At 36.1% G+C, this 26,899-nt stretch overlaps 1 protein-coding gene across 1 annotated transcript in view; it reads left to right on the top strand.

Moving 5' to 3' along the window:
- Positions 1–7,467, top strand: part of LOC147017967 (glutamate receptor ionotropic, delta-1-like) — a 639,638-nt gene extending 632,171 nt beyond the window's left edge. Inside the window, exons 16-17 of the mRNA XM_085897103.1 lie at positions 1,389–1,632; positions 6,070–7,467. Of these exons, the coding sequence (XP_085753229.1) occupies positions 1,389–1,632; positions 6,070–6,522 (697 nt within the window). The 3' untranslated portion in view covers positions 6,523–7,467. The remainder of the gene's footprint in view (positions 1–1,388; positions 1,633–6,069) is intronic.
- Positions 7,468–26,899: the final 19,432 nt, after the last annotated feature.

Below are 26,899 nucleotides of genomic sequence, written 5' to 3' on the forward strand. Positions count from 1 at the left end.
CCAAAAAGATGCACCAGAGAATTGTGAGAAATTCATGGCCTGCACCTTTTCCCCTCTACTTGCTGGAGGCACATCTCACTTTTCAGATCCTGAAGAGGCATGTCTGATGTAGACAATGCCATATGATAGGATGCCTATGAAGCAAACCACTACATTCCTGCATGAGATGCACTGATAGCAGGCCTCCATTGGGCCCATCGTTTAAAAGCCATATGAAGGTGAGGATTCTGATGACCCTGGCATGCCTTAAAAATGTCATTGAACAAGAATAACCATAATGTGGTCACAACCTGCGATACAAGATATATATTTTTCACCTCCTCTGTCCACTCAACTCCTCTTGACTAAATATTCCAAATAATTTTTACTCAACATACGATTAGATTTTTCAGGGTGACTCATCGTAACGCTTGACCCAAACAAAGCCAATGGAAATCTGACACAACAAACCTGGGAAGTGCATTATCAGTAAAGGCCTGCAGGCCTGACGTGTTAGGCCCACAATAAAAAACAAGATGGCAGCCATATTATTTTATCTGGGTGCCATGATGGGTGGACTCGAACAACATATGTATATGGGATCCGGCAGCTGCCTGACCAATTGGTGCACATTAAAAAAAAAAACACCCAACAAAAACCACAACAACAACCATGCGGAGCTCTTTTAGACCTGCCACATGAAGACATAGAAAATAGAACAGGTGGAGTACACTGAAGTGACATCGCATGCAACTGCCACCGATTAACTTTATGAAATCACATGTTCATACGTTCAACCATCACTGATCAGTCACACCAGTTTTATGGAGAAAGAAGCCAGTAATTAAGAAAGAGAGACGTGTACTGCCTGAACCAGAAAAATCTCATAACCTGGCACTTAGCCTCACTGGGTGAGCCATAGCGCATTCCACTGCCAAAGTTGGTTCAGAAGAAGAGTCGTGTGATGATTCCTTGGTGCCTTTCAGGAGGGAGAGGAAACCAACCAAACACAACTAACCTGAAACCTGATGAAGAAAAATGTTATCAACTTAGGCAGAGTGGCAATTTTCCCCCTCCAAAGAATAAAATTGTCAGCTGTGCCACCATGCTCAAATTCAAAGCTGGGTATCATCCCTGATGACTCATAATCAGGAGACTGGATAAAAATGGACTGGTGTTTTCAATCTTAACAGTTTCCAGGCTTTCTGAAACAACTTCAGTTGCTGCAGGGATAAGTATGGGTTTTCTATGGCAGCAGTTTGTGAGGGAAAACGTTTATTTTTGCTGCAGAAAAAATATGACAATCAACTTTGTTGCACAATACGTTTTTCGATCACTTGTATTTGATGAAGGATAAATTGTGTGAAAAAAAAACAGCACTGTGTGAGACAGAGCTACCTGTATGGCAGGCTTTTGGAGTTGCAGGAGAATGGTGAGCTTGAGGCACTACGGCAAAAGTGGTGGCCACGCCATCTTGGAAAGTGTGATCCATATGGGTCTCCATTGAGTCCTGCACATCCACAGGGCCTTGATCTGCCTGGACTTGCAGGGGCTTTTGCCATCCTTGCTGTTGGTTTACTTCTTGCTTGCTTGCTTGGAGCCTGTGAAGTCTGCAGGAATAGCCATCCACGCAACCTCTGCCCTCCTCAACCGGTGAGCAGGAATATAATTTCACACCTGAAAGCAATCTTTGGAATCCACAACAAATCCCTGGTTTTCCTGTTTTATTCTACATTTATAAAAGAATGGATTCAAATTCTCTAAAAACAACCTATATGGTATTGTTTTAATCCTTCTAATGTATTTATGTAATTAAGGCTCTAAATGCGTATTTGTCAGCCTATACATCCATGAAACGCACTCACGAGCAATGCAGAAAGTTAGAAATTATACATACCCTCATTTAATCGATTTATACCAAGCTGATGGACTAAAAGTAAGACTCAAGGTAACAGGATGGGAGATCCAAGATCTTTTTTGAGGCAGCAACCCTGACCCAATCAGAGAGTTTCCAAAAATGTATTTATGTTCTCCATTGTAAGCAACTTAATGACAAACATAATTCCTTTCATTCTCATCATTCTTTTATGGTATGATTATTACAATGATCTTCTTTTATGGTATGATTCTACCCATTATTTTATCGTACATCATTGTCATTCTCCTTTGGTGAGGCTACTCTTACCTTCTTAACTGTGGACTGAGGTCCTGAACCAGGACCATAAGGCTAAAACAGTCTCGGTACATATCTAAAGCCATTAAACCTGAAGTATTTAGCATGAGGACATACGAATATATATATATATATATATATATATATATATATATATATATATATATATATATATATATATATATATATATATATATATATATATATATACATACATACATACATACAAACATACATACATACATACAAATATACATACATACAGGGTGGCTACAAATTGCAATTCCAAATTCAAACTAGAAGGGCACTTGGCAGAGTGCATACCTTGGCCAGGCTGGTTACTTTATGTTTTGTATCCCAATGATAGGCCGGATTTGGATTCGGACCTGAACTAAAATCAAATCAGCTTGCTCATTATCTAACCAACTCACCCACCAAGTTTCATCAAAATCCGTCTATAACTTTTGAGATATTGTGATTGATATCATTTTAGCCCTATCACTCAACGGTTTCTATTTCATTAGGTTAATCACTTTAAAAATTCTCGGATCTGGATCCGGATTTGGGTCTTCACTTAAATCAAATTAATTCTTCCTTGTTACATATCTAACCTGTCCAACAAGTTTTGTCCGATTCCATCCAAAACTTTTTGAGATCTTTTTATATGTCGTTTTTGGCCTGATCTCTCAATGGTGAAAATCACTTTAAAAATTATTGGATCCAGATCCGTATTCAGATCTTTTCCAAAATCGAATCAATGAGTCCTTGTCACATACCCAAGCTCTCCTCTAAATTTTGTTCAAATCTGTCGACAACTTTTTGTGATATTTTGTTCACACTCAAACAAAGACAGACAGACAAGGGTGAAAATATATCCTCCATACACCTTCGGTGGCAGAGGTAACTACAACAAAAAATAATGAAATGGGATACAACAATGCAGTTTGCTGCATGTGAAAGAACATCTGAAAGTTTTATTGTGAAGGTTTGTCATGATTATCATCCAAATCTGAATGGACTTATGGTGATTGCACTCAAATTATTCACGAATGCCATTATCATCCTCACCACTTGTGCTCGACGAGCCTTCCCCCTTTCTCTGCAGGATGCCAACAATCTCCATAAACGTTTTGTGCCACTCAAGAATCATTTTTCTCGATGGTAGTCAATTTCCATAGGTCATCCTGAAGCTTTGTTGAACCTGTTTAGCTCATTTGGTCTCTATAAACCAGGAAACGCACTGTGATTTGTCTTGTGATTACTTCATTTGCAGTAAATGTGACATCATGTTTCACAGGAGACACTTGGAAACGAAAACTAAAAAAAATAAAATAAAACTGAGAAATGTTCTTTCACATGCTGCAAACCACATAATTATATCCTATTCAATTATTTTTCTCTTATGGTTTGCATTTGGAAAGGTAATTTGTGGACAAATATATATTTTTGAGCCTGGCTTGCAGATTTTTTTCTGCCTCGCTCGCAAGCAATGCATGGCTTTTGATAGAATACTGTCCCTTGCTGTATCAGATGAGGTTTTTGTACCACAAGAGCATGTTCCAATTCTACAAGTGTGTTTGTGTACATCAATGACCTCTTTAAGGTTCTGCAAAATTCTCTTTTCAAAATTACTGATGATTGCATCTTTACTTATTAATTCTCAATCCTGATCATAAATAGACAGCAGTTTCATCCATCACAATTGACCAAGGGATAATCTGAAGTTGAGCCACCACCTGGAACATGACCGTTTCACATTTTAACCTTCTCTCTTTTCGAAATACCAAACAACAATCCACCGATCCACTTCTGTGATCACCCTTTGAGGAAAAAAAATTTCAATCTCTCAAGTGCGTGGATAAATCTTTGGAAGAATTAAGTCTCCACATCAGCTACAATGTCTCTAAGGCATATTGTATTTCCAACTGGAAGAGGGCTTTGTGTTCTTACATAGATGGCTTGATGACTTCTCAGCTTTCAATTGCATATTTTGTCATCTTGCACGTCCTAGCCTTTCAACCCTCTACTCTTTGCAAACTCTCCTAGGTCAAATGATTTTCTCCAGCTTCTTGTTAATCTTCCAAAATACAGGCACTGTACTTACACTTGCCTTCCTTTTCTCTTGTTTCCTCTCACATGTTGAATTGCCTCCTGGTATACATAAAAGCTTGCTCTTGCCTCCGGCTTTTAAAGGTTACAACACAGAACCATCTTATGTTGTTGTCTCCCATACCTACTGAAGAGATATTTTACTCTTCAAAACCATCCTCTCTTAAACCCTCCTCCATCAGTTCTTGTATGAACTTATGTCCAATGTCCTTTTGCTCCCCATTGCCCCCTTCATGCTGTTTTAACTGTTTCATTGGCCTGAAATTTGGAGGAAAAAAAGAGAGAGGAGTTAAAGATAATATGCAAATTAATATCTGCTTATAATACAGTGGATTTTCATGCATGTTCAATATGAATTTCAATATGTACCCCTACAAGGCACCATTGTGAATTACTTTATAAAAGTGTTTAATTTGATTCAATTTTAATAGTCATGCTTCCTCAAATGTCTCAAACTATGGATTCTTAAAACATTCATTGATTTCTAGTTTAATTCTGAATATAAAGCTCTCGTAAAGTGCAAAAGAAAATTTGAAATACAATATTTGAAAAGATTCGAATTATGAGACTTGATCATTATTTAATTATTCAGTAATTTTATTGGAGTCAACCATGTCTTGACTTTATGGGTCTATAATTGAATGTGAAAAAACAAAAAACAACAAAAATAAAAACATCACATGATGTTTCACAGCCAATCGTCAATCTCATAAGGCAATACAGGCTGCCTCCCTTGAATTATTGGGAAGTTTAAGTTGCATTTGTTAACCTCCGCCATCTTCGAAGATGGATGGAGGTTACTGTTTTCACCCCTTTCTGTTTGTTTGTTTGTTTGTTTGTTTGTGAACAGTATTACGGAAAAACTCCTTGACAGATTTCGACAAAACTTGGTGGGGGGGTTCGGTATGGTCCAAGGATCATGCCATTAAATTTTGGACTTGGCAGTCCCCCCCAAAATTTTGGACCCCCCCCAAAAAAAAAATTGTTAGAGAATTTTTTTTTTTTTTGCATTTCTGCATGTTTTAAGTGATTTCCAACCCCCCCAAAAAAATTGTTACCCCCCCAAAAAAAATATAGAATTTTTTTTGCATTTCTACATGTTTTAAGTGATTTCCAACCCCCCCCCAAAAAAAAATTGTTAGAGAAAAAAAATATTTTTTTTGCATTTCTACATGTTTTAAGTGATTTCCAACCCTCTCCCCCAAAAAATTGTTAGAGAAAAAAGAATTTTTTTTTTTTGCATTTCTACATCTTTTAAGTGATTTCCACCCCCCCCAAAAAAAAAAATTGTTAGAGAAAAAAGAAATTTTTTGCAACTTTTTTTTCAACAAAATTTCGATTTCTTTTTTTTTGCATTTCTACATGTTTTAAGTGATTTCCAACCCCCCCCCTCCCCCCAAAAAAAATGGTGGAGAAAAGAACTATAACTGTCAGCACTGTTGACATCATATTTAATAAATAAGATATAAGGATCACTTGAGTGACCCAGCAGTATTGGCGGCGGAGGTTTTGCACTCTCCTGAGTGCCCCCCCTCTAGTTTTATGATGTAATTTTCATTCGGGCTGACAAAAAGAGTGAAACAGTCAGATCTAGAAATTGCCAGGATTTGAAACTTGAGTTTTAATTCCCTTTAGTAACACAACAGTGAGAGTATGTAAGCTTTATGAATTTACCTTAAATTTGCTGTATAGTAACAGAAAGTGTTCTCATATCCACAGACGGCTATGATTCTGTGCTTGATGTGCTTTTGTCATCAAAAACAGGTTGTGGTACCACTCTTAGGGATCTGCACTTTTTTATCTCACAGGAGGAGGAGAAGGAGATTAACTTGGAGACTGTGCAGCAGAAAATACGCAATCTACAGCCAAGCAACTTGAGGCCAGAGGCCTTCTTGTGTACCAACTCAGAGCCGTCCACAGGGGCAGACTCTTTCTTTAATGTTGGCCCAGACTCAACTGTGCAGACACCAATGCTGCCGTCTTCTAGTGGAAATGACAGTGGTGACAGAGACACACAATTCTCAAGGCTGTCAAGAGGCCAGGACCTTCTGATTGCATCCAGTGAGGAGCCTGTTTGTGAAGACCAAGGTTTTGGCCAGGTTTTGACCATTGGTGAGGGCAGTGGGGAAGCTCCAGACCTTTCACCACAGACATCAGTTACTTTGAGACCCTGCATGGTGAAGTCTGTCTGCTTTCAGGCGGTGGCAGCAAGCTCGGGGCAGGAAACAGATGAAGAACAGTTACACAGCACATCTATCTGAATGGTCTTTATAACCATGAACCAGAGGAGGTATCAAGTACAGGATTTGTTCAAATGTTTTGAACTGGGCTGAGGAAAAGAACTCGAAAATGCAATGGAATTCAATGGGCTTATTCCTTCTCCCCTCCTTTCATTTTCTTAATTCTCCATTTCTTCCTTCCCTAGACTGCTTACAAGCTTGTTTGTTTCACAAATGCTTGGGCAGAGCATTTCCAACAGAAATGTAGATACCAGGAATGGGTGTAGTTTTGGTTTAGATGCTAAAGAAGGGTGTGATGTATTTCCTCATTAGGCCAATTGTGTTTTTAATGTCCAATTATAGCCTCCGAGTCAGTGCCTGATTGAATAGAGCATTGTTACCACAAACAATGTCTTTTTATCAGTTTGAGGCTCATGGTCTAAACTATACTGAAAAAACACTTTTGCTTAAAGATTCCATGTGCTCAAGAGCAAAATCTCAGAGTATTTTAAAAGAGTTTGAGTGTTGAAGATAAATTACAATGGCCAACATTCCTGTCTTTTTACTCCACAAAGAAAGTCAAACTTTTCCACCTCATCATGGTAATCCCACTGCATTTCTTTTGGTTTTCTATTTTCCACTGACGAACAAGTTAATATGCTATATATTGATTGTACACAATGAGGAGGTGTTGGGAATCATGAGGTCGATTCACATTTTACGTTTGGTGTGCCTCCTTAGCTCAACCATGCATGAGACACTTTAAACCAGTTGAGGTATAATCATTATCTCTATGCAAGAGCTTTGCAAGGTTCCTTGGCTCCATTCTTCACGTTATATTGTCTGTACTAAAATGTCATTCCATTGCTTTTGCCACTTGGAAAGAAGTAGAGAGGTTGTGATTCGGCTCAGCCTGTGTTGTTGTTGAATGGTTCTCTTATACTTTTCAAAAGGAGCGTGTGGTTAATAAAGAAAGTGCCCAGTGCAATTCACATGTGAGTTTGTGCGTTTCAGTTCAGGGATTGTAAATAATTAATTTGAACCACCTCATGCATGGACTGACTAAAGGTGTCACATTAATTAAAAAATCTAAGGAACATAGTCTTATTCTAACAAGCATAGATAAATAGAAATAGCTCGCAGGGTACAGAAGTTCAGGCACTCATACTCGTGGGTCTCACGATCAGCCATGATCTTTCCTGGGCAAACAACATTTCTGAGCTGGTCTCATAAGCCAGCTGCCAACTCGGCATCCCTTGTCATGCAAAATCCTTCGTTGGCACACTTGAACTCTGACCCACATGCAAAGCCTAAATTTGCTGCTTGATAAGATACTGCTTTCTCCTCTGGGCTGGTGGCCCTGCCTCACTCATTTCTCAGCTTGATGCTATGGAAACCAAGGCCTTCAAGATCATTGGAATCTCCTGTGATGAAGCTGAGCCTATGGGCCTGTTACTTTTCCATCGCAGATAGGTTGGTGGGCTCTCCGTCTTCTACCTTCTACTTTCTGGTATTGCACCCTGCTTTGTTCCCCCTCAGGTTTCTGCAGGGTGCACATGGTCCACCTTCAACCCCCTTCTGTTGAAACTCCCACAATCCAGAATCACTGATCACCTCCACTCATTCGTTCCTCTCTTTTTTTCCATGTCTGTGGAACCAACATCCAAATTGTCTTCAATCACATTCTTCTCTCCAGGTGTTCAAGGCCCAGTTCACCACCCCCACCCAAAACAACAATATTTTCTACCCCCGTTAAATCATCTCCCCCTCCCATAATTTCCAGTTTTTCCTTCCTGAGAGTTTGTTTCTGAATCAATTTTGTCCATTCCGTGCATCCTCCCTTAACCAACCCTCATTCACACTCACATCACATCCCTTGTTTGTCTGCTGTTGGCATTTTCTCCCTCTCTTTTTGCTGTTCATTTTGTTCTGTTGCATTCTGATCTGTTCTGTGTTCAAGCTCTTCCATGAGTCTCGACTTTGTATCCAAAAAAAAAAGATTCAAACACCTATGACCTTGACGATTGCTGAGGTGCCATATTGAAAATTACATGGGAAATTGGAACTGGCAGTGTCTAACTTTCTGGACCAGGAATTTGAAGTTTTGGCAAGGGTGCCCACAAATATTTGCCTACTCTTTGTCGAAAGACACCGTGGTCTATTTATCGTCCATCAGCAATCAATGCAGCAGATGTGTTCTCAGCTTAATGCTCTATGTGCGGCACACTTTTCCATACAACACCCTGCCAACACTTTCTAGTCAATTTGAGGATTGAACCCAAACGAGACAGCTCAAAGGTAATTGTGCCGCCTCTGCTTCGTCCTGATAGACATACCCATTATACTCTCACGTAAATCTTCAGTGGTAATGAAAAATTTCAAGCAAATAAATCTGTTTGCTATTTTATAAGCCTGCTTGCAAGGAAGTTATTACAGCAGGCATGAATAATACTGCAGTCACACCATCCAAGAAAAAAAAAAGGAATCGTCGAATGGTCTTGAAATGTCAAACGCAATCAAATGCCTCTTATGCTTCGAGGATACAAACCCAGTTTGATTGAAATTCTTTTTTTATGAAGTGTTCACCCAGAAAGAAATCTCCACTGGCAAGAATGGTAATGTAAGAAAGACAATTAAAAGAGAATGACGATCTTCCTTCATAGCTGTTATTAAGGATCAAATGGATTTCCTGAAATAAGGCACTCGGTTTCAATAAATCGTGAGCTATGGAGGTAACAAGTATATTTTACAGAAGAGAAGCAACCACCAATTAAGTACGTGTGCCTTTGCATCGAAAAGGATGTGGTGGATAGGATATATAGAAGGGAAAAAGCTCATTTACCATGTGCTTTAACATCCAGTAACAGTCATTTTCTGAATGCCTTTGTCATGTCATCTCAGCGTATACAAAGGTTTCTCAAGATTCTCATTGACTTTTTGTTGTATAACATAAAAATAATCGTTCAGAGTTGAAATTTTGTGCAATTATAGTGAGCAAGGCACCAGAGAAAGTTGAACTGGAAGTCACATAAACACTGATCAAAGCACTCTGGGCAAAACCGGGATGGCAGCAAACAGTCATGTGTGCTGCGAGGTGTCTTTTGAAGAACATCAAAGCAGGTGAAATTCACAGGAGACTGTCTGCACAATTTAGTTTTGCATGCATTTCACTTATTTGTGTGTTTGAATAAGGTGGCGAGTTGAAAAATCTACGCGAATTGGTAAGTGATCTCGAGCTTTCTCATATGCAAACAACAGCTGTTGTCATTCACACGAGCAATTTTTAAAATAGTGAAACATCTTGTTTTGGTTGATTGCCAAATTATTGTATGTGTAATTCCAGATCAATTGGATGCGATGTAGGCCTATTAAGTGTGGGAACAATTATTCATCCTCCATTGAAATATGAGGGCATGGCTGTGTTTGGTGTGTACCAAACACACCAAATGCAATGCCCTCCGCATGGTTTGAGCAGGAATTTGGTCATTGCGCCAGTGATAGCTCGCCTACTCTTCACGAAGGACACATGGGATCTTTAACATCCAGCAACAAATGCTGACAGACAGAACACCAGTTAAACATCCAACTGAGGGACGATAAACACATTCATGAATCACCCTGGCTGTGAAACACCAGGATGACAGTTGATAGCTGGGTCGAGATTCAAGCCCAGGCTAGACATCTTCGAGACGAGTGTGCGTACATCTAGGCTATCCTGTCAGCCTTGCATAGTTAGTGCAATGTGGACACCGAAGGACCTTAAGTTTAATGAAAAGGTGATTTGTGTAGCAATTACAAGTTCTTTTAATTCTTCCATAAGAAAAGGAGGTGATTTATTGAAGAGAAATGAGATATGATGAGACCTCAATCCAGAATGTAACACTCAAGTCAGTGAACCAACGTGGAGTGGATATTATTGGTCCCCACCACCAAAAATATTCAAGGTTTAGCCATCATCTGGAAAGCTTATTGCAAAAGACAAATAACGCAAACCTCACGCAATTTTGATGCATTTGCTCATCGACCTGTCTGTGCAGATGACATACATTTATACAGAAAAAGGTGTGTTCAGTTGTACATGATCACACGACATATGAGCATAGTTCAAGGAAGAGGTGAACGTTTTATTTGAGAAAAATCAGAAGGTACAGGGAAGTTTATGAAGCTTCAAGTATTCCTCAAGATATTCCACACTTGTCCCACGGTTGTGCAGGTATCTTGATATAACCTGCGTTTAATTATTTTGGACATGTACGCATAGCCGCTTCAGAAACTGCTTTGACGTCTATCACTCGTAAATTTTTTGACACTCAGATTTTCTTTGATTGGTTCAGAGAGAAGAAAATCACAAAGTGACGAGTTTGGACTGTATGGTGGGTGACTGAGTACTTCCCAAGACATCTCTGTCAGAGTCGTAGTGGTCATAATCGCTGTGGGATGGTGATCAATATTACGCACTAAAGACAGCATAACAGAATTTCATCTCGTGTATCGCTCATCTCACATCATTGCCTAACAGGTTAGTGTGGTACTGCACATGATGTTTTTCCCACTGTCAAGAAAGTATATGTGAATTAAACCATTCTTGTCCCAAAACCCTTTTGCCATAAGGTTTCCAGATGACGACGAAACTTTGAATGTATTGGACTGCATATAACATGACCAAGGCTCAGCAGAAGGATTGCATGCATCACTCCCGCAACCATGGGACAAGTGCAGAATATCTTAAGGAATACGTAAAGCTTCATGCACTTCCCTGTACCTTACGATTTTCTTGAAAAAACAATGTTCACCTCATCCTTTTAACGACCCTCACATGAGTTGGGTGAATATACTGATTCTGGCTCACTTTCCCCCCATGTTAATGAATGGGGGATTCTCAGCGATTCATTTTTTCCCCTAAAAAATAAACCCCCCTTTTTATCCCAAGGTATATTTATTTGTCTCGCCTTTTAACCTAGGGGCACTTTCTTTCAAATATCCAATGCATATTGTTTAGCTCACTCATTGAACCTATAAAGAATTGTTCATTCTCAAATTCCTTCAATAGTTTAATTTTCTTTGCACAATAATCCCCATCTAAAATATTTAAAAATAAAACATTTGCATCTTTACATTTTTCAAGATACCCCTTTTGTGCCATTATGAAATGATAAACTTCTCTTAATGTTCTCATCTGACGACCTCCTGAGTTGCATATCATTTTGTGATTGTAGTAAATTATTTTTCCATTTTTGAATTGATAACCATCAAAGTTTTCTGTCCATTCAAGGATTTTTTTTCTTTACATCCTCTAACTTACTAGTTTTTAAATTGATTCGCTTATTTGTTTTATTTACCTTTGTTTTCGTTATTTTTTCAATAAGACTTATTTGATATTTTTCACATTCATTATGTTTTCCCATTTATATACCAAGACTGAGATTTTCTCCACTCTTTAGTTTGATTAATACTTGGTTCGACCATATATATATTGTGAAAAACGTGGCGGTAGCCCTTGAAAACCCTAACCCATCTTCCCATCGTTAAAATTTGTGTCCATATGGAACACAATCTATTCTATACACTATCATACAATATCCATATGGAACACAATCTATTCCATTATCTAAAATACATCTCTTATCTTCAAAGGCTCCTAATGCCTTTTTATTTACTTCTTCACCATATATCTTATGTTTATAACTTCTTATTGTATTCATTTTCCTATATTCCTCTTTCTTATTCATCACAAAATTATAATAATTTATAAAAGTTATTGATTTCTTTATTACATATTTCTTTATTCCCTTTAACCTTTTATCAATCTGATCACCATACTTATTAGCATATGCCTTTGCTCTCAATCCAATAAACTCACTCATTACTTTTCCACCCAACTCATCCTTAAACTTACCAATAACTTTTTCATTCTTTTCTGAAAATAACTCACTCTTCTTACTAAAATTACTTGTATCATATACTCCCATATTTTTCTTCATATCTTTATAAACATCATCAGTTTTTATATCTAGAATAAAACTATCAGTGTCCATATACAACAATGAAACATTTTCACCATACTCTTTCTTTAAGCCATTATACAAATAATCATACATCAATATCTTTGATAAATCAAGAACTGCTGTTCCAATATAAATTGCTTTATCCATTACAATACTTTCCTTTTTCATATGAATTGCAGAAAAGTTCTCTGAAAAAACCTCTTCTCTCTTAAAACTTGGTTTATTTATCTATCTAGAAGCTTCTTTCCAAGATGTTGCAAATCTAATACTTTGCCTGTTTCTAACGTTCTCCATTGTCTTTCCAAAGACAGCATTATTCATCAATTTATAGAATTCCCCTTCAAATTTTACTTTTGTATTTTTTCTCATATCTGTATTGAATTTAATATACTTTTCCATCCAAGGACTTTGTTTCAATTTTAAAACTCTATGAATTTTAGCTACTCTCAATCCTTCTCTCAAAAACTGTTTCAAGCTTCTCTGATGCAAAACATATCCCTATTTATCAGAGAATGTTGTTAATAACTTTTATGTTGCTTTACCTTTAATAGTAAAACTTTTATGATAATCACTTAGCCATTATTTCTTTGGAGTTTCTTTCTCACACGCAAAAGGAAGGTCTTTATGCTTATTATGAACATCACTCGGGTACCTCAAATCAACTTCAAAATAATAACCTTCTTCTTCCTCATTCAATTCCTCTTGAGAAGAAATAACAATATTCATCAAAACCTTTTCATAATCCTTTTCTTCCACCCACTCTAATTTACCATAAGGCAGAGATTGAGACATTGCCCATCCATACAAATTATTAGCATCAAAATACATCAAATAATTACTATCTTTTTCACTATCATAATTTGGAAGATATTTATTATTTGCTTTAGCATATCTTTTTGAACATACTTGTGATATTCCACCTCTCTTGGACTTCTCAATCATCAAAAGCATATCAACATCACTGATTAAATCTATATCTTGTTTTGTCATTTTCAACATTGCACTCCAAGCTAAACCAGGAGCTGTGAAATAGTGGGCAGGATCTAATCCATAACAATTTTTATTATGACAGAGTGATCTAAAAGCTTCAAACACATCAGCTAACAATAAAACATGTTTTTAGATATAAATCATGATATTCTCCAAGGTTCTTTATCTTAAATATTTTCCATATTTCTTGTGCGTGTTTATATTCCTTATCACTTATCTCTTCTTCATAAAGGTTATTATAGAAACTTTCTTTTGATGGAAGTTGTGTTTCTTTAAATCTCATAAATGAATCCATATAATCATAAGGATAAATTCCCTTACTTGTAAGAATTTTCTCTTTACTTTGAATTTCATTCCTTGTTTGAATTTCCTCTCTCGTAAGAATTCCTTCTTTAATCAGAATTTCATCTTTAATCAGAATTTCCTCTTTAGTTAGAATTTCATTCATTGTTCGAATTTTCTTTATAATTAGAATTTCATCTTCAGTTAGAATTTCTTCATTAATTAGAGTTTCCTCTTTACTTTGAATTCTCTCTTTAATCTGAATTTCCTCTTTCGTGAAAATTTCCTTTTTTGGAAAGAATGAATTAAGATTTGGAAAAGAGTCCGTGGAGCTTAGATTTGATGCGAGGTAGGCCAGTGGTGTTCCCTTAAACTTGTAAGAATCTAGTAACCTAATATGAGTTAAAGGTTTTGTGAATATCATTTTTGTAAATGAAATATACTTTTGACTTGTGTTTGTTATGGCAGAAATATTCCCTGGTGTTTTTGAAAGTTCATTTATAAATAGATTTGTATCATAGTTGGCGCTGTTGTGAAGAAAGACTGGAATAAAAGAAGGAAATTTATAATTAAGATTACAACAGGAATGAGCGGGACCTCTATATTTACCAGTAAGATGACAATGATCCCTAACTTTAGACTCCTCAATTTCCTCCTCACAAATATGGCAGATATTGTTCTTTCTAAATTCTAATTTTTCTTCTTCGGTTAATTTCATCGGTTCATTTGTTTCTTTCATTAATTTTTGTTAGTCTTATACAATCCTTTTCTAATCGTTTTACAAACTCTTGTGAAGCTTTTTTTCGACGATTATGTTCAAGTTTATTATACTTTTCTCCAACAGATGATTTGATATAATAACAGAAACCACAAGGAATATGTCTTTGATATTTATTTGCAAATGATTCTTTTGGATTAAGAGAAGCAGTTTTTATCTTTTTAAGGATACATTCAAAATCAGCATATATCACAAAAGGGTGCATGATAGATTTATTATAATCTTCAAAAGAAATCTTTTCACCAGGTTTAGGCATTGTAATAACAGCTGATTTATGATTACTACAATATTTTGAATGTTGTTCTAATCGTTCTGTTGTATGAAATGAATTAAGACATCGCTTACAAGGATATATTTTGCTTGCTGTTCTGAATACCTGAGAAGAGATTAATCTTGATAAATTATTGATGTATGTGTAATGTGAATTTTTTTTTTAACCACTTTTAAAAACTTCCAAAGAAAAAATTATAGATGTTTCCACAGTTCACACAATAGAATATACTCCTAAAAAAACTTCAAATGATAAAAGATTTCAGCCAAATGATGGAGGAAGAATTACAGCATATAGGAGAATTAGAATATAATGATGAAGGATTATTTCAACAACTGGAAGAGATTAATCGACCCCTTGATTATATTGTGAATGCTCTTCAAAACAATGAATATTCAGCGGATTCAAAAACCAAAGCAGGACTCATTCCAACAGAACAACCAGCAATATTTCATCTTGTTCAAGAAAAGGTATTGATATTTAATGATGAATTAAAGTTCTTGGGTTCTGCTCAACCCCCTGTTAAACTAACTCCGAGATTAATGTTTCTTCTCACAAAAGATGGAAGACAACGTTCAAATGTGAGGGGTGAATCAAAGTATTTTGATAAACCATTGGATATGAAAAATAATGATGATAGAGTATATATTGATCTGCTGAACTCTGTTAATTTTTGGGTTGGTCTTTCTGGTAAACGTGGCAAGAATGAGAAGGAGAAACACATTATTCAGGCTTTAAGTATCCTTGGTTCAGTTGTTAGTTTTCTTCCAAATGACCCATCACAATTAGTTAATAGACTGTTATTGTTATTAGGCAGTAAGAAGGCTGGAAATAACAATTGTTTTAATGAAGCATCAGCCATTTTAGACCAGTTGATGAACATGAAAATAATTAATAAATATCAATATAAAGACATTTTTTCTCATTAAATTTGATTAGAAGCACAATCCTTAGTTTTAATTTCACAACAAGCGACCACACATCTTCATTCCCATACCCACTACAACTTGACCCAACAAAAGAATATGAGGCATCTTTATTGTCCATGGAAACTTATAATATCTTATTTAATATGACTGAGAAAAATGACAAGTTTAGTTATAATCCGGGAAGTGGATACAAAATGATAAGTCACCCGCAGCATTTGAGATTTCTCAAATATCTTCCGAAATTGTTCGTCTTATGAAAGAACAGGGTGATGAACCAAAAAATATTGTTATAGATATTCAAAAACATACTTCAAAATCAACGATTAAACTTAAAAATAACTACAAGGTTGATTTCACAATTGATAATTCATTTAGAGAGTTATTGGGTTTCTCCTCAAAAAAGATTGAAACTAATGGGACGTTTTACAGTGATAGTCATTCAAATATCCTCAGGAATAAATTCGGTATTAATTCACTGTGATTTGATTGATGGTGCTTATAATGATGGAATAAAACAAATACAATATTTTCATTCAGCGCATACTCAACCCCAATTGGTTATAAATTCAATATGGAACCCAAAAATTTGGTTTATCTGCCTGTGTCAGGAAAAACCATACACAGAGTAAATTTTAGGATAACCAACCAAGATAAACATATGATTTCTTTTAATGGAGAAGTTATATTCATCCGAATTCACCTACGTGAAGTTTTTCAAGAAATAAATACGATGGTTATTGTGAGGAAACATGAGTTGGGAAAATATATAATAAATACAGGGGATGGGATGTTCCTTTCCCCATACTACAAGGGTGAAGGTATGTATCTTGGTAGAGGATACTATAAACCTAAGAGACAAATGGGTGTCGGACATCAATTTAGAGGAGATGGGATAATTGATACTCTAATGGGTATCGGTTCAACTATTCTTAAACATAAAGACCTAATTGGTTCAACTGCTTCTGCTGTGTGAAATGTAGCAGGTGCTGTAAAGAGCATAAAAGATGCCCAAAAGGAATCTCATAAATTACAAGCAATAAAAGAAATTAAGAAAGGCGAAACTCAGTTGTCTCCTCAAAAACGACAGAAAATAATTCAAATACTTTGGTCAGGGTTTCAAAAGTTTTAACATCTTTTTTCCTAAATATATGCAAGTATGGAAGCAATTGATAGTATTTATGATTTGGATGATACCATTGTCATCTCAAACTCCACTAAAAAAGAAGATTACTTCAAGGTAAATGCAATAACTGGAACAGACTGGAATGCAAATGGTACAAAACGTTTTGAAATAAACAATCAACAAACTTATTTGAATCTATCCGAAAGTTTCTTGTTGTGTAAATTTAAATTCACGAAGGCTGGGAATAACACAAACGCTACACTCGTAAATGATTTCTTCTGGAAAATGTTTGATAGTGTTCGTTTGTACATTGGAACACAAGAAGTTGAAGTGGTTGATTATGTCTCTGCTGTATCTGAAATGATGAAATTTCCACTATATACATTCAGTGATAGAATGGGAAAGGGGGCTGTCAAAGGTTTTATTCCTGATATGTCAACGGGAACAACCACAGACCCTGGATATACTCAAAGGAAAGGAACGTATACTGATGATACAAAAGCAGTTAATAGTTTTACTGTGGCAGTTCCTCTTAAAGGTATATTTGGATTTTGTGATCATGATAAAGTTCTGTATGGTCTTAAAATTAGATTTCAACTAAAAGGAATGATAATGAAAATAGATTACTTTTTGGTGTTGCTAGTGCTTTTGGTGCCCAGAATAAATTTGTAATTGATGAAATGAGTTTGTATATTAGTGAATATACTCCTAATCTTAAAACAGAAGAGATGTTGAACAGAAGACTTCAATCAAAGAAACCACTCAGTGTATCATACCTCAAAAGAAGATGTCAACACGTTAAACTAAACCAAACCACTTACACGTGGAATTTTGGTGTTCTGGAAGGAAAGCCACGATATCTGTGGATCATTTTTAAAAAGTAGATGGCGATAATGCTTCTGATAAGAATAATGCATTGAGTGATAATGCTAAGGTGAAACAACTTCACGTTTCTCGAGATGGAACATTTTATCCACGAGATAGATTGGAAATTAATTTGGAAAAAAAGATTTTGCTGAAGCATACAAGTCTTTCCAAAAGGTGTGCAAAAGTAATGGAAATAAAAGAACCTATTTTGGATATGACAGCATTTAAAAGTTTGTATACAATCTATGCGTTTGACCTGAGTTCTCAAAAGGAAACTATAAAGTCTAATCGAGTGGATACTTCCCTATACATTGAAAGAGGAGAGAGTGGACAAGTTGATGCATATTGTTTGCTTTTGGAAGAAACAGAATTACAGAATAATACAGATAATGGTGTTATGATTAGTCTCACGTAATTTTTTGTTAAAAATATGAGTGGCAAAGTACCAACTGGGGTATATGTTAATCAAATCAATCTTCATAAACTATCATCTTGTGTTCAAAATCAAAAGCCTTGTACAATTAACGTTAATACAATTCAGAGAAAAGGAGCAGTAAGAATTGATGTTTTGCTCACAAGAGAACAGGTTAAAATCTTGAATGATACTGGCTCACTTAAAATTAAAATGACAAAACCAATGTTGAAGAAATATTCAATAAGAGAGACGAGTGGAGGATTTCTCCCATTTCTAATTCCTTTATTTGCTGGTTTAAGTGTGGTTGGAGCATTAACAGGTGGTATTTCAACAGCGGTGAAAACTGCCAATGAAAGGAAGGCTCAACTCTGGGCTCAAAAAGAATTGGAAAGACATAACAAAGAATTGGAGAAACAAATTAGTGGAAGTGGTGTAATTGTAGATTTTGCTGAAAAACTTGAAAGTCTGCCTGATAAAGCGAGATTGTTGGTTGGAGATATGCTTTCTTCTATCGCACAAGCAGGTGTAAAATTAGCTAAAAGAGGTAATGGATTATATCTTTCTAATAAATAAATGAGCATTGATGAGTGGTTTAAAGAATTTGGAAAGAATACAACATCAAATTTACAACTTGTGAAATATTGTAAGAAATTAAAAATTCATAATGTGGTTATTTGTATGAGAGATGAATTAACAAAGGTGCCTAAACGTACAAAGAATATTATTATGAACTTAGAAGATAATAATGGGAACGGGTCTCATTGGGTTTGTATTTTTAATAGTCAAGATAAATATTATTTTGATAGTTTTGGTCTTCCACCACCTGTTGAAGTCATAAAATTCTTACAGAATGGTGTTTATCAAACATTTCAAGTCCAAGAATTAAATTCCAAGTGTTGTGGTCAATTATGTCTATATGTGTTATTTAAACTCAACAAAAATAAAAAATTTTGACATTATTTTTAATCTAATATAAATGACTTATGTTGGTAAAGATGGTTCTATCTTTGGTGTATCCCAAGAACTGGATATTGATTTATCAAATTATTACACAAAGGCACAGGCTGAACGACATAAATATAGTATAACAAAAAATATTAATATGAAAAATGCTTATAAATTAAAAAATTATCCAAGCCCGACTGACGCGAATGACTTGGTGAGATTAAGCGATTTATCACAATATCTTCTTCTTCCTCTTTCGGCTTGCTCCCGTTAGGGGTCGCCACAGCGGACCAACCGTCTCCATTTCTCTCTATCCTCCACATCTTCCATTGACACTCCAACCACCCACATGTCCGCCCTCACCGCATTTATCACAATATATATTGTGAGGGACGAGGAAGGATTTGAGGAAGAGAGGGAAGAGGAGGAAAAGGAGAAGAGAGAGAAGGAGGAAAGAGAGAAGAGAGAAGGAGGAAAGAGAGAAGAGAGAGAAGGAAGAAAGAGAGGAGAGGGAGGAAAGAGCGAGAATAAATAAATATCAAAATATGGAAACCGGTGAGATTAAAAAATGATTGGTGGTATTACAGAAAATAAATAAATCTCAACTCACCGAGGAGGAAAACGAAGAATTGACAAGTCTATTAGCAATATTTTCGACAAGACTATTGACATCGTTTTCAGGGAGAAGATATTAAACGAGAAAGTGGAGATAAAGATTATATTATTGATGATGATGGTGTGATTGACTTCGATTAAAGTTTTTCATTTTTTTTCTTAAATAAATGGAGGAGAGAGTGAAAGCATTTCTAAGGATTCTTTATGTTTTAAAAATTAAGATTCTAATGTGCATGTTGGAATGTGCATGTGCACTAAAAAGGTTTTCGCACTCTGTAGGAATTTTTCTCATAAATAAATGAGTTATTGTCTCAAATGTAAAAAGAAAACTCATACTAAAAATATTTCATATTTTAAAAGTAAAAATAACAGGGTTATACAAAAAGGTATATGTTCGGTGTGTGATTCAAAAAAGTGTCAATTTATCTCCAAACACAAACGCGGAGGAGATATGCAAAAGTTTTTATCAGGAAGTAAATTTACAACTACTGGAATACCAGGGGAATTACATCTACCAGGGTATTCTTTCTGTCGTCCAGGCACAAACTTGGATAAAAGATTAGATGAGGAAAACAATCCTAAATCATGGAGTAAGCCCATCAATAGGGTTGATGAAGTGTGCATGAGACACGATATTGATGATGGGAATACCACAACTTTGGAAGAAAAGCATGAAGCAGATAGAGAAATGTTGTATCATTTGTCTCTGACACAAAATCCAACCTTGAGAGAATAAGTTGATAGGTTCATCGTGAAGAAGATGATTAGTGCTAAATTGAAACTTGGGCTTGGAAATTCAAAAAACGTATAGGCTCTAATGATGTCATTAAGACTGAAGAACAATTAGCTGATAAATTACATAAACCAATATTCACAAATTTCGTAGAAGGAAGGTTTATTCCAAGGAAGTTGATTATATCTGGTCTGTTATTTGATTGAACACAATAATGATAAGAGGTACAAGTATGCTTTAACCGTTATTGATTTGAGGAGTAGATACGCATGGGTTGTCCCTTTAAAAACCAAAACAGGTAATACTCTTATGATAGCCTTTCAACAGATATTTAATAAAAGTAAGAGAAAACCTCAAAAATTGTGCACTGATGAGGGTGGAGAGTTTTATAACAAGACATTTATGAATTTTCTAAAAAATAACAGCATTACATGATAGAGTACCTTTAATGAAGGAAAAGCTGCTGTTATTGAACGCTTTAATCGCACCTTAAAAGAGAGACTACATAAAAAAATTCACACAACTCGGTTCACAACAATAGTCATCTTTTATTTAGGATATTGTAGATAGGTATAATGACACGATTCACACATCAACGAATATGAAACCATCAGAAACATTTACAAAATTAGGATATGAAAAAGAGATTAATGTCAGAAAAAAGAAGTTCAAAGTTGATGATATCGTAAGAATATATAGATGGAAATCTCATTTTGAAAAGGGTTATACTAAACGATGGACGAATGAACTTTTTAAAATTGTTGATATAATAGATACGGTTCCTTGGACTAATAAGATATATAATTTGGAAGGGGAAGAGATTTTAGGTTCATTTTATTCACAGGAATTACAAAAGACAAAACTAAGCAGATAATACCCATGGGAGCAATGGGTTGGTGCTTCAATCCCCCCTACTATACACCATTGTGGACACTCGAGGGCCAAGTCCGAGGTGTATAACAGGTGGCATCTGCCATATATAATGCGTGTCAAGGGGATGTTCTTAGATCTGTGAACCCAAAACACAGAATCCTCAACTGAATAGTCAAGGCTTAACTGTTGTGTGTGTGTGTGTGTGTCCCCTCCCCCCCAATCCTCACATTCAAAATCTCAACCCCCACCCCCAACCCTCACATTCAAAATCTCAACCCCAACCCAATCCTCGCCCAACACAATGTCTTTTTTTTCAATACGTATTTCAACAATATATTTTTTTATGTTTTTTTCTCTTCTTACAATTCTGTCTTTTAAAGCTTTCAGGTTTGATGAAGTAGAAAGGGGAAGTAAGAACCTTCCTGCATCTTCTTCCCAGAACTAACAACATATATATATATATATATATATATATATATATATATATATATATATATATATATATATATATATATATATATATATATATATATATATATATATATATATATATATATTTTGTTTTTTCTCTTCTTCCAATTCTGTCTTTTAAAGCTTTCAGGTTTGATAAAGTAGAAAGGGGGAGTAAGAACTTTCTTGATATTGCTCTCATCAAGCACCATCCAACAAAGAACTACATCGATAGGTTGAGATCCCCAAGAGTCTTGGTAAAAACCACATTTCAAGTCTCCAAAATAAACCCAACTTTCCAAGTCTCCAAGGTATAACCACATTCCTGTTTAATTTCCAAGATATGTATCACATTGTGAGTTATCAAGCCAGAACCCACATTTCAAGTTTCCAAAAATATAACCATCTATCCTAGACTCCAAGGTAGAACCACAATTTCCAGAAATATTGTGTGTTTCAGTGATAGATCTCACATAGTATGACTGTGGATCATCAAGGAAAACCCTATTATTCCAATTTTTATGGGTTTCAGTGATAGATCTCACATAGTATAACTGTGGATCATCAAGGAAATCTCCATTTTTCAAAATGTCTGAAATTTGTGAGTATCCAAGGTAGGTTCCATATTTAGAACCATCTTGACAGAACCCTTTTCCTGAGTCTCCAAGGTAGTTATTTAAACCATCAAGGCAGAACTCATTTCCTGATTTTTTCAAAAATTGTGAGTATTCAAGGTAAAACTTGTATTCTGGCTCATCAAGGTATAACTTGTTCAGTGGGTATTGTCTTGATAACTCACAATAAGTATTATTGCTGTAAAACTCTTTTTCAGGATTTTGCTGGTCCCCAAGGTATAACTCTTTGGTTGGGTCATCAAGGACGAGCTCGTTCTATGGGTCTTGGTCGCTCATAAGGTCTTCAACCAAACCGACAATTTCGTCCCAAGTTGTGGCAAAAGCAGTATTTTCATTTCGTATTTCAGATACAATTTCCTGTGAGAGAAAATAATAATGTATTAATGAAGTGATTTCATTATTAAATGAGTCTATGCTTCAATCAAACTTTGAAAATCGGAAAATAAAATCTTACCTCAAGAGATAAGAGGTTTGAATCCAGATCATCAACTTGAAGGTTTTGTTCCATACAAGTAGTAGAACTCCAAGGAACTCCAAGCTCCAAGCACAGCACTCCATTCTTAGTGAAAGTAAAAAAATATGTTTAAAATGGAGTCTGGGCTTGAAGCTTTTATTCAGAATGACTTGTTTCCCTGGGCAACCCCAGGCAAGCCCAGGCAAGCCTTGTGAGTCAGATGTTGTAATGTTGTTAGAATGGAGAAATTTTATTTTAAATGGAGGACTCTGAAAATTCCTTGGGCAAGCCCAGGCAAGCCTTCGTTGTGAAATTTTTCAAAACCATAACATTCTAGAATTTTCTAGTGAATTATTTGTGAGTAGGAGATGAACTGGAAATGATGTAAGAGTAGGCGGGGCTTAGTAAAAGTGGGCGCGGCTTATGGGAATACCTCATGTAAAGTGGGCGGGACTTATGAAAAGTGGTCGGGGCTTATGCAAAATATCTGAGGCTCAGGAGGTAGTCAGACGAGAGCTTTAAGAGAAGTTTATCATTTCATAATGCAACAAAAAGGGTATCTTGAAAAATATAAAAATTCAAATGATATATTTTTAAATATTTTAGATGGGGATTATTGTGCAAAGAAAATTAAACTATTGAAGGAATTTGAGAATGAACAAATCTTTATAGGTTCATTGAGTGAGCTAAACAATATGCATTGGTTATTTGAAAAAAAGTGCCCCGAGGTTAAAAGGGGAGACAAATAAATATGCCTTGGGATAAAAAGGGGGTTTTATTTTTTAGGGGAAAAAAATATGAATCGCTGAGAATTCCCCATTCATTAACATGGGGGTAAGTGAGCCAAAATCAGTATATTCACCCTACTCACATGTTGTGTAATTATTTTCAACTGAGCATGCCTTCTTCTGTAAACATCAATGACATCTGCACAGACAATCCATCCAACATACGTGAGATTTGCGTAAATGGTCTTTTGTACTCTCTCATGCAAACGTTGACGTTAAAGCATTAAAACTGCAACGAGACAAACTTCACTCTTTTGAAAGACTCGTGACCCTCGCCGAAGGAGAGGGTATTGCGCTTGGGTCCGTTTTTTGTGTTTCTGTTTGTGTCTGTTTCTGTATCTGTTTGTCGGCACAGAACTTTTTTGATATTTTCCGCAACCGCTTGTTGGATTGAGATGAAATTTTCATCATCGGTGCAACTACTCATGTAAAATGTTTTAATGATAATTATGACACCGTAGGTCACGTGAAGTGACAGCCATATTGGAAAAACAAAAAAATTGGACCTCTGTATCTCTGAAACCGCACCAAGGAAAAAATTGAAACTTGGCAAATAGCAAGTACTCCTCATGGGGAATAAGTGTGATTTATAATTTATGACATCGTTGGTGCCTTCGATATGACGTCATAATTGCATATTTAGAATGCTACATCTGATCAGTATGAAAATTTGAGGGTCATCTCGGGATAAAATGGTCCACAGGAAAAAAATTGATGACGTCATCGGTCACGTGATTCGGCATCCATTTTTCATAAAATAAAATTTCAAAAAACCTTCAAAAATCTTCTCTGAAGTGGCTGAACAGAGGCTAAACTTTACAAATATGACCACCTATCCATGAGGAACAAAAGGCTCACATTTATGAGGTCATCGCTCACGTGGTTTGGCAGCCATGTTGGATTTACCCTAAAACCTTTAAACATCTTCGACAGAAAGGCTGGACAGATCGAGGGGAAATCTCACACAAATGTTCCCCAAACCATGGGTGTACATGTTTGTTCAGGAATATTTGATGTCACATGGTTTGGCAGGCATGTTGGATTGAAGAAAAATATTAAATAATGTTTTCTCTGGAATCACTTAATCAATCGATGTGAAACTTCACATTTATGAACTAGTAGTGATGGGGAATGCATGTTTTAAATTTCAACTTGACCAGACACATGATCCGGGAGGCAGAATTATGAAATTTTTTGATTTTTTTTTTTGTTGTTAAATGAAGCTCACTTGGCTGTGCTTGGATGGGTATGAGGGTAGTGGAGTAGCAGCTGAAATACAAATCCTATCCAGGTTCCTCCTAATGACTTCATCTTTGCTTTTTGCTTGTTTGGGTTCCTTCTGATTACTCCAATGCAGTACTGTACCTATTTGGTTTTCCACTTGATTTGTATTGAATTTATTTTAATCCCATTCTAAATTCAATTGAATAATGAATAATAATTTTTGAAAACGTAATGGGTCAGGGTCAAGTGTCCGATCAAAGCGGGGTTGCATTAAAACGGGATGTCTTGGTACCCGGTCATCACTGCCAGCAGTTTTTAAGTGGCAGTTCTGATTATATCTCTTATCAATTACCTAACACACCAGTACACAAACACCACACAAAATACACCACACAAAGCAAGTCCCGGTGAGGGTCTGCAATCTCTGATTGCTATTTTTCTTGTTTTCCATTGTTTTGTCCTCCAAGATCAGAAATAAAACTGTTGGACGTTTGAAAGGGCAGCAACCTCATTTTAACCATAAAGTTTCATTATCTAGCAAACTGACGATATGCAATCGATCAAGTTTAATGCAAAACTATACTAATGACTTTTAAGTTATTTCCTTTATTTAGAAAGGGTAGAGTTAAACCAGCTCAACAATATTTTATGCTTTTTATTCTTGCTTTCAATGTGCAGATGTTTGTTGATTTCCCATTGCTGTTGCGCATGTTTTATTGCTTGTTTTATTGCTCATATTGGGTGGCATCACTTCTGGCTAAAAGAAATGCTTCCATTGCAGTTTATACAGGTCTCTACTGCTGTTCAGGTTAATTTTTGTTGTATTTTGCTGTGTGCACCTGATGCTTCCAAACACATGGCTTCAATTGCAATGGCATCAAAAAAATTATCCACCCCTCGGAAGAATGTACACCATGGCATGGGAACTACAGAAGAGGACTTTTGCTACATCGTTTTCCAAGCTTTCCTGGCACAGAATTAATCCTTAATGGTTGGGGAAATAACTTTTTACCCACCCTCTTCTCCCCCTCGTAACTCATCTCACACTGATTGGTGGGGGTGGGGTGGGGGTGGTTGAATAGAAACAGGGTAAGGTCCATCTTGAAACTGACTATGGGTAGCCATGAATCCAGTATGTATAACCAACGTGTATAAATAGTGAATTCAACATTTCGTGAATGAAACTTATTCATTTCTGCTTCAGAGTCCGACAGGATGGTACAGAGATAGCATACTTACATAATTATGAGATGTCTAGTTTGGGTTTGATTCACGGCCCATTTATAACTGGTGAGATTGGTGCTTGGCAGGCTGCATGTTGCAACACAAAGAGTGCCATCCCTTGGAAGGACATTGGGCTGGGTATCCTGTTTGCAAGCATCAAGTGATGACCACTAAAGATCCAACATTATCTTTGGAGAAAGAGTATGTGAGTTATCCCAAGCACCCTGGTGAAATTTCTGCGCTAACCTACAAGAACAGTGAGTGCATCAGCAAAATAGTCGCACTCCTGAGATGTTACCTGTGGGGTTTACTCGTAATTGCCTCTCGGCCAAATATATATGATATGATCTGCTTCAAACTTTACACAGTGAAAATGCCATTGTTTGATTTCCGTATCCACTTTGCACTCCCCTCATCCTTACAATGTCATTCTCTTCTTCGCCCATTTGCTGTTGTTTCAGGAACATTAAGGCTCAATGATTACTCTGGTTAATTTGTTCGTTATTTTTATAAAGTGACGATTTGACCACTTATTGGAGCATTAAGTGATTAATTTTTTTTAACAAAACAAAAAACATTTTATAATAAATATTATTTTAGACTCCACTCAAATAGGCCAAATGGTTTCAACAGCAATCCCAGAGCCGTAGCTCATGGCACTATCACAGCTGAGTACACACTAAAAGCATTGCCCCCTACTCCAACTTTCCCCCCAAAACATTATTGTACCCACATCATCCTCCAATAACATGGTGCACATTAAAGCTATGAATTGTGGGAGCTCATGTACTCGTAGCAGGTGTCAGGTTGCTTAGCCA

This window comes from Eptatretus burgeri, chromosome 10 (assembly GCF_056783735.1).
Source record: "Eptatretus burgeri isolate ZD-2024b chromosome 10, Ebu_testis_v1, whole genome shotgun sequence".
NCBI lineage: Eukaryota > Metazoa > Chordata > Myxini > Myxiniformes > Myxinidae > Eptatretus > Eptatretus burgeri.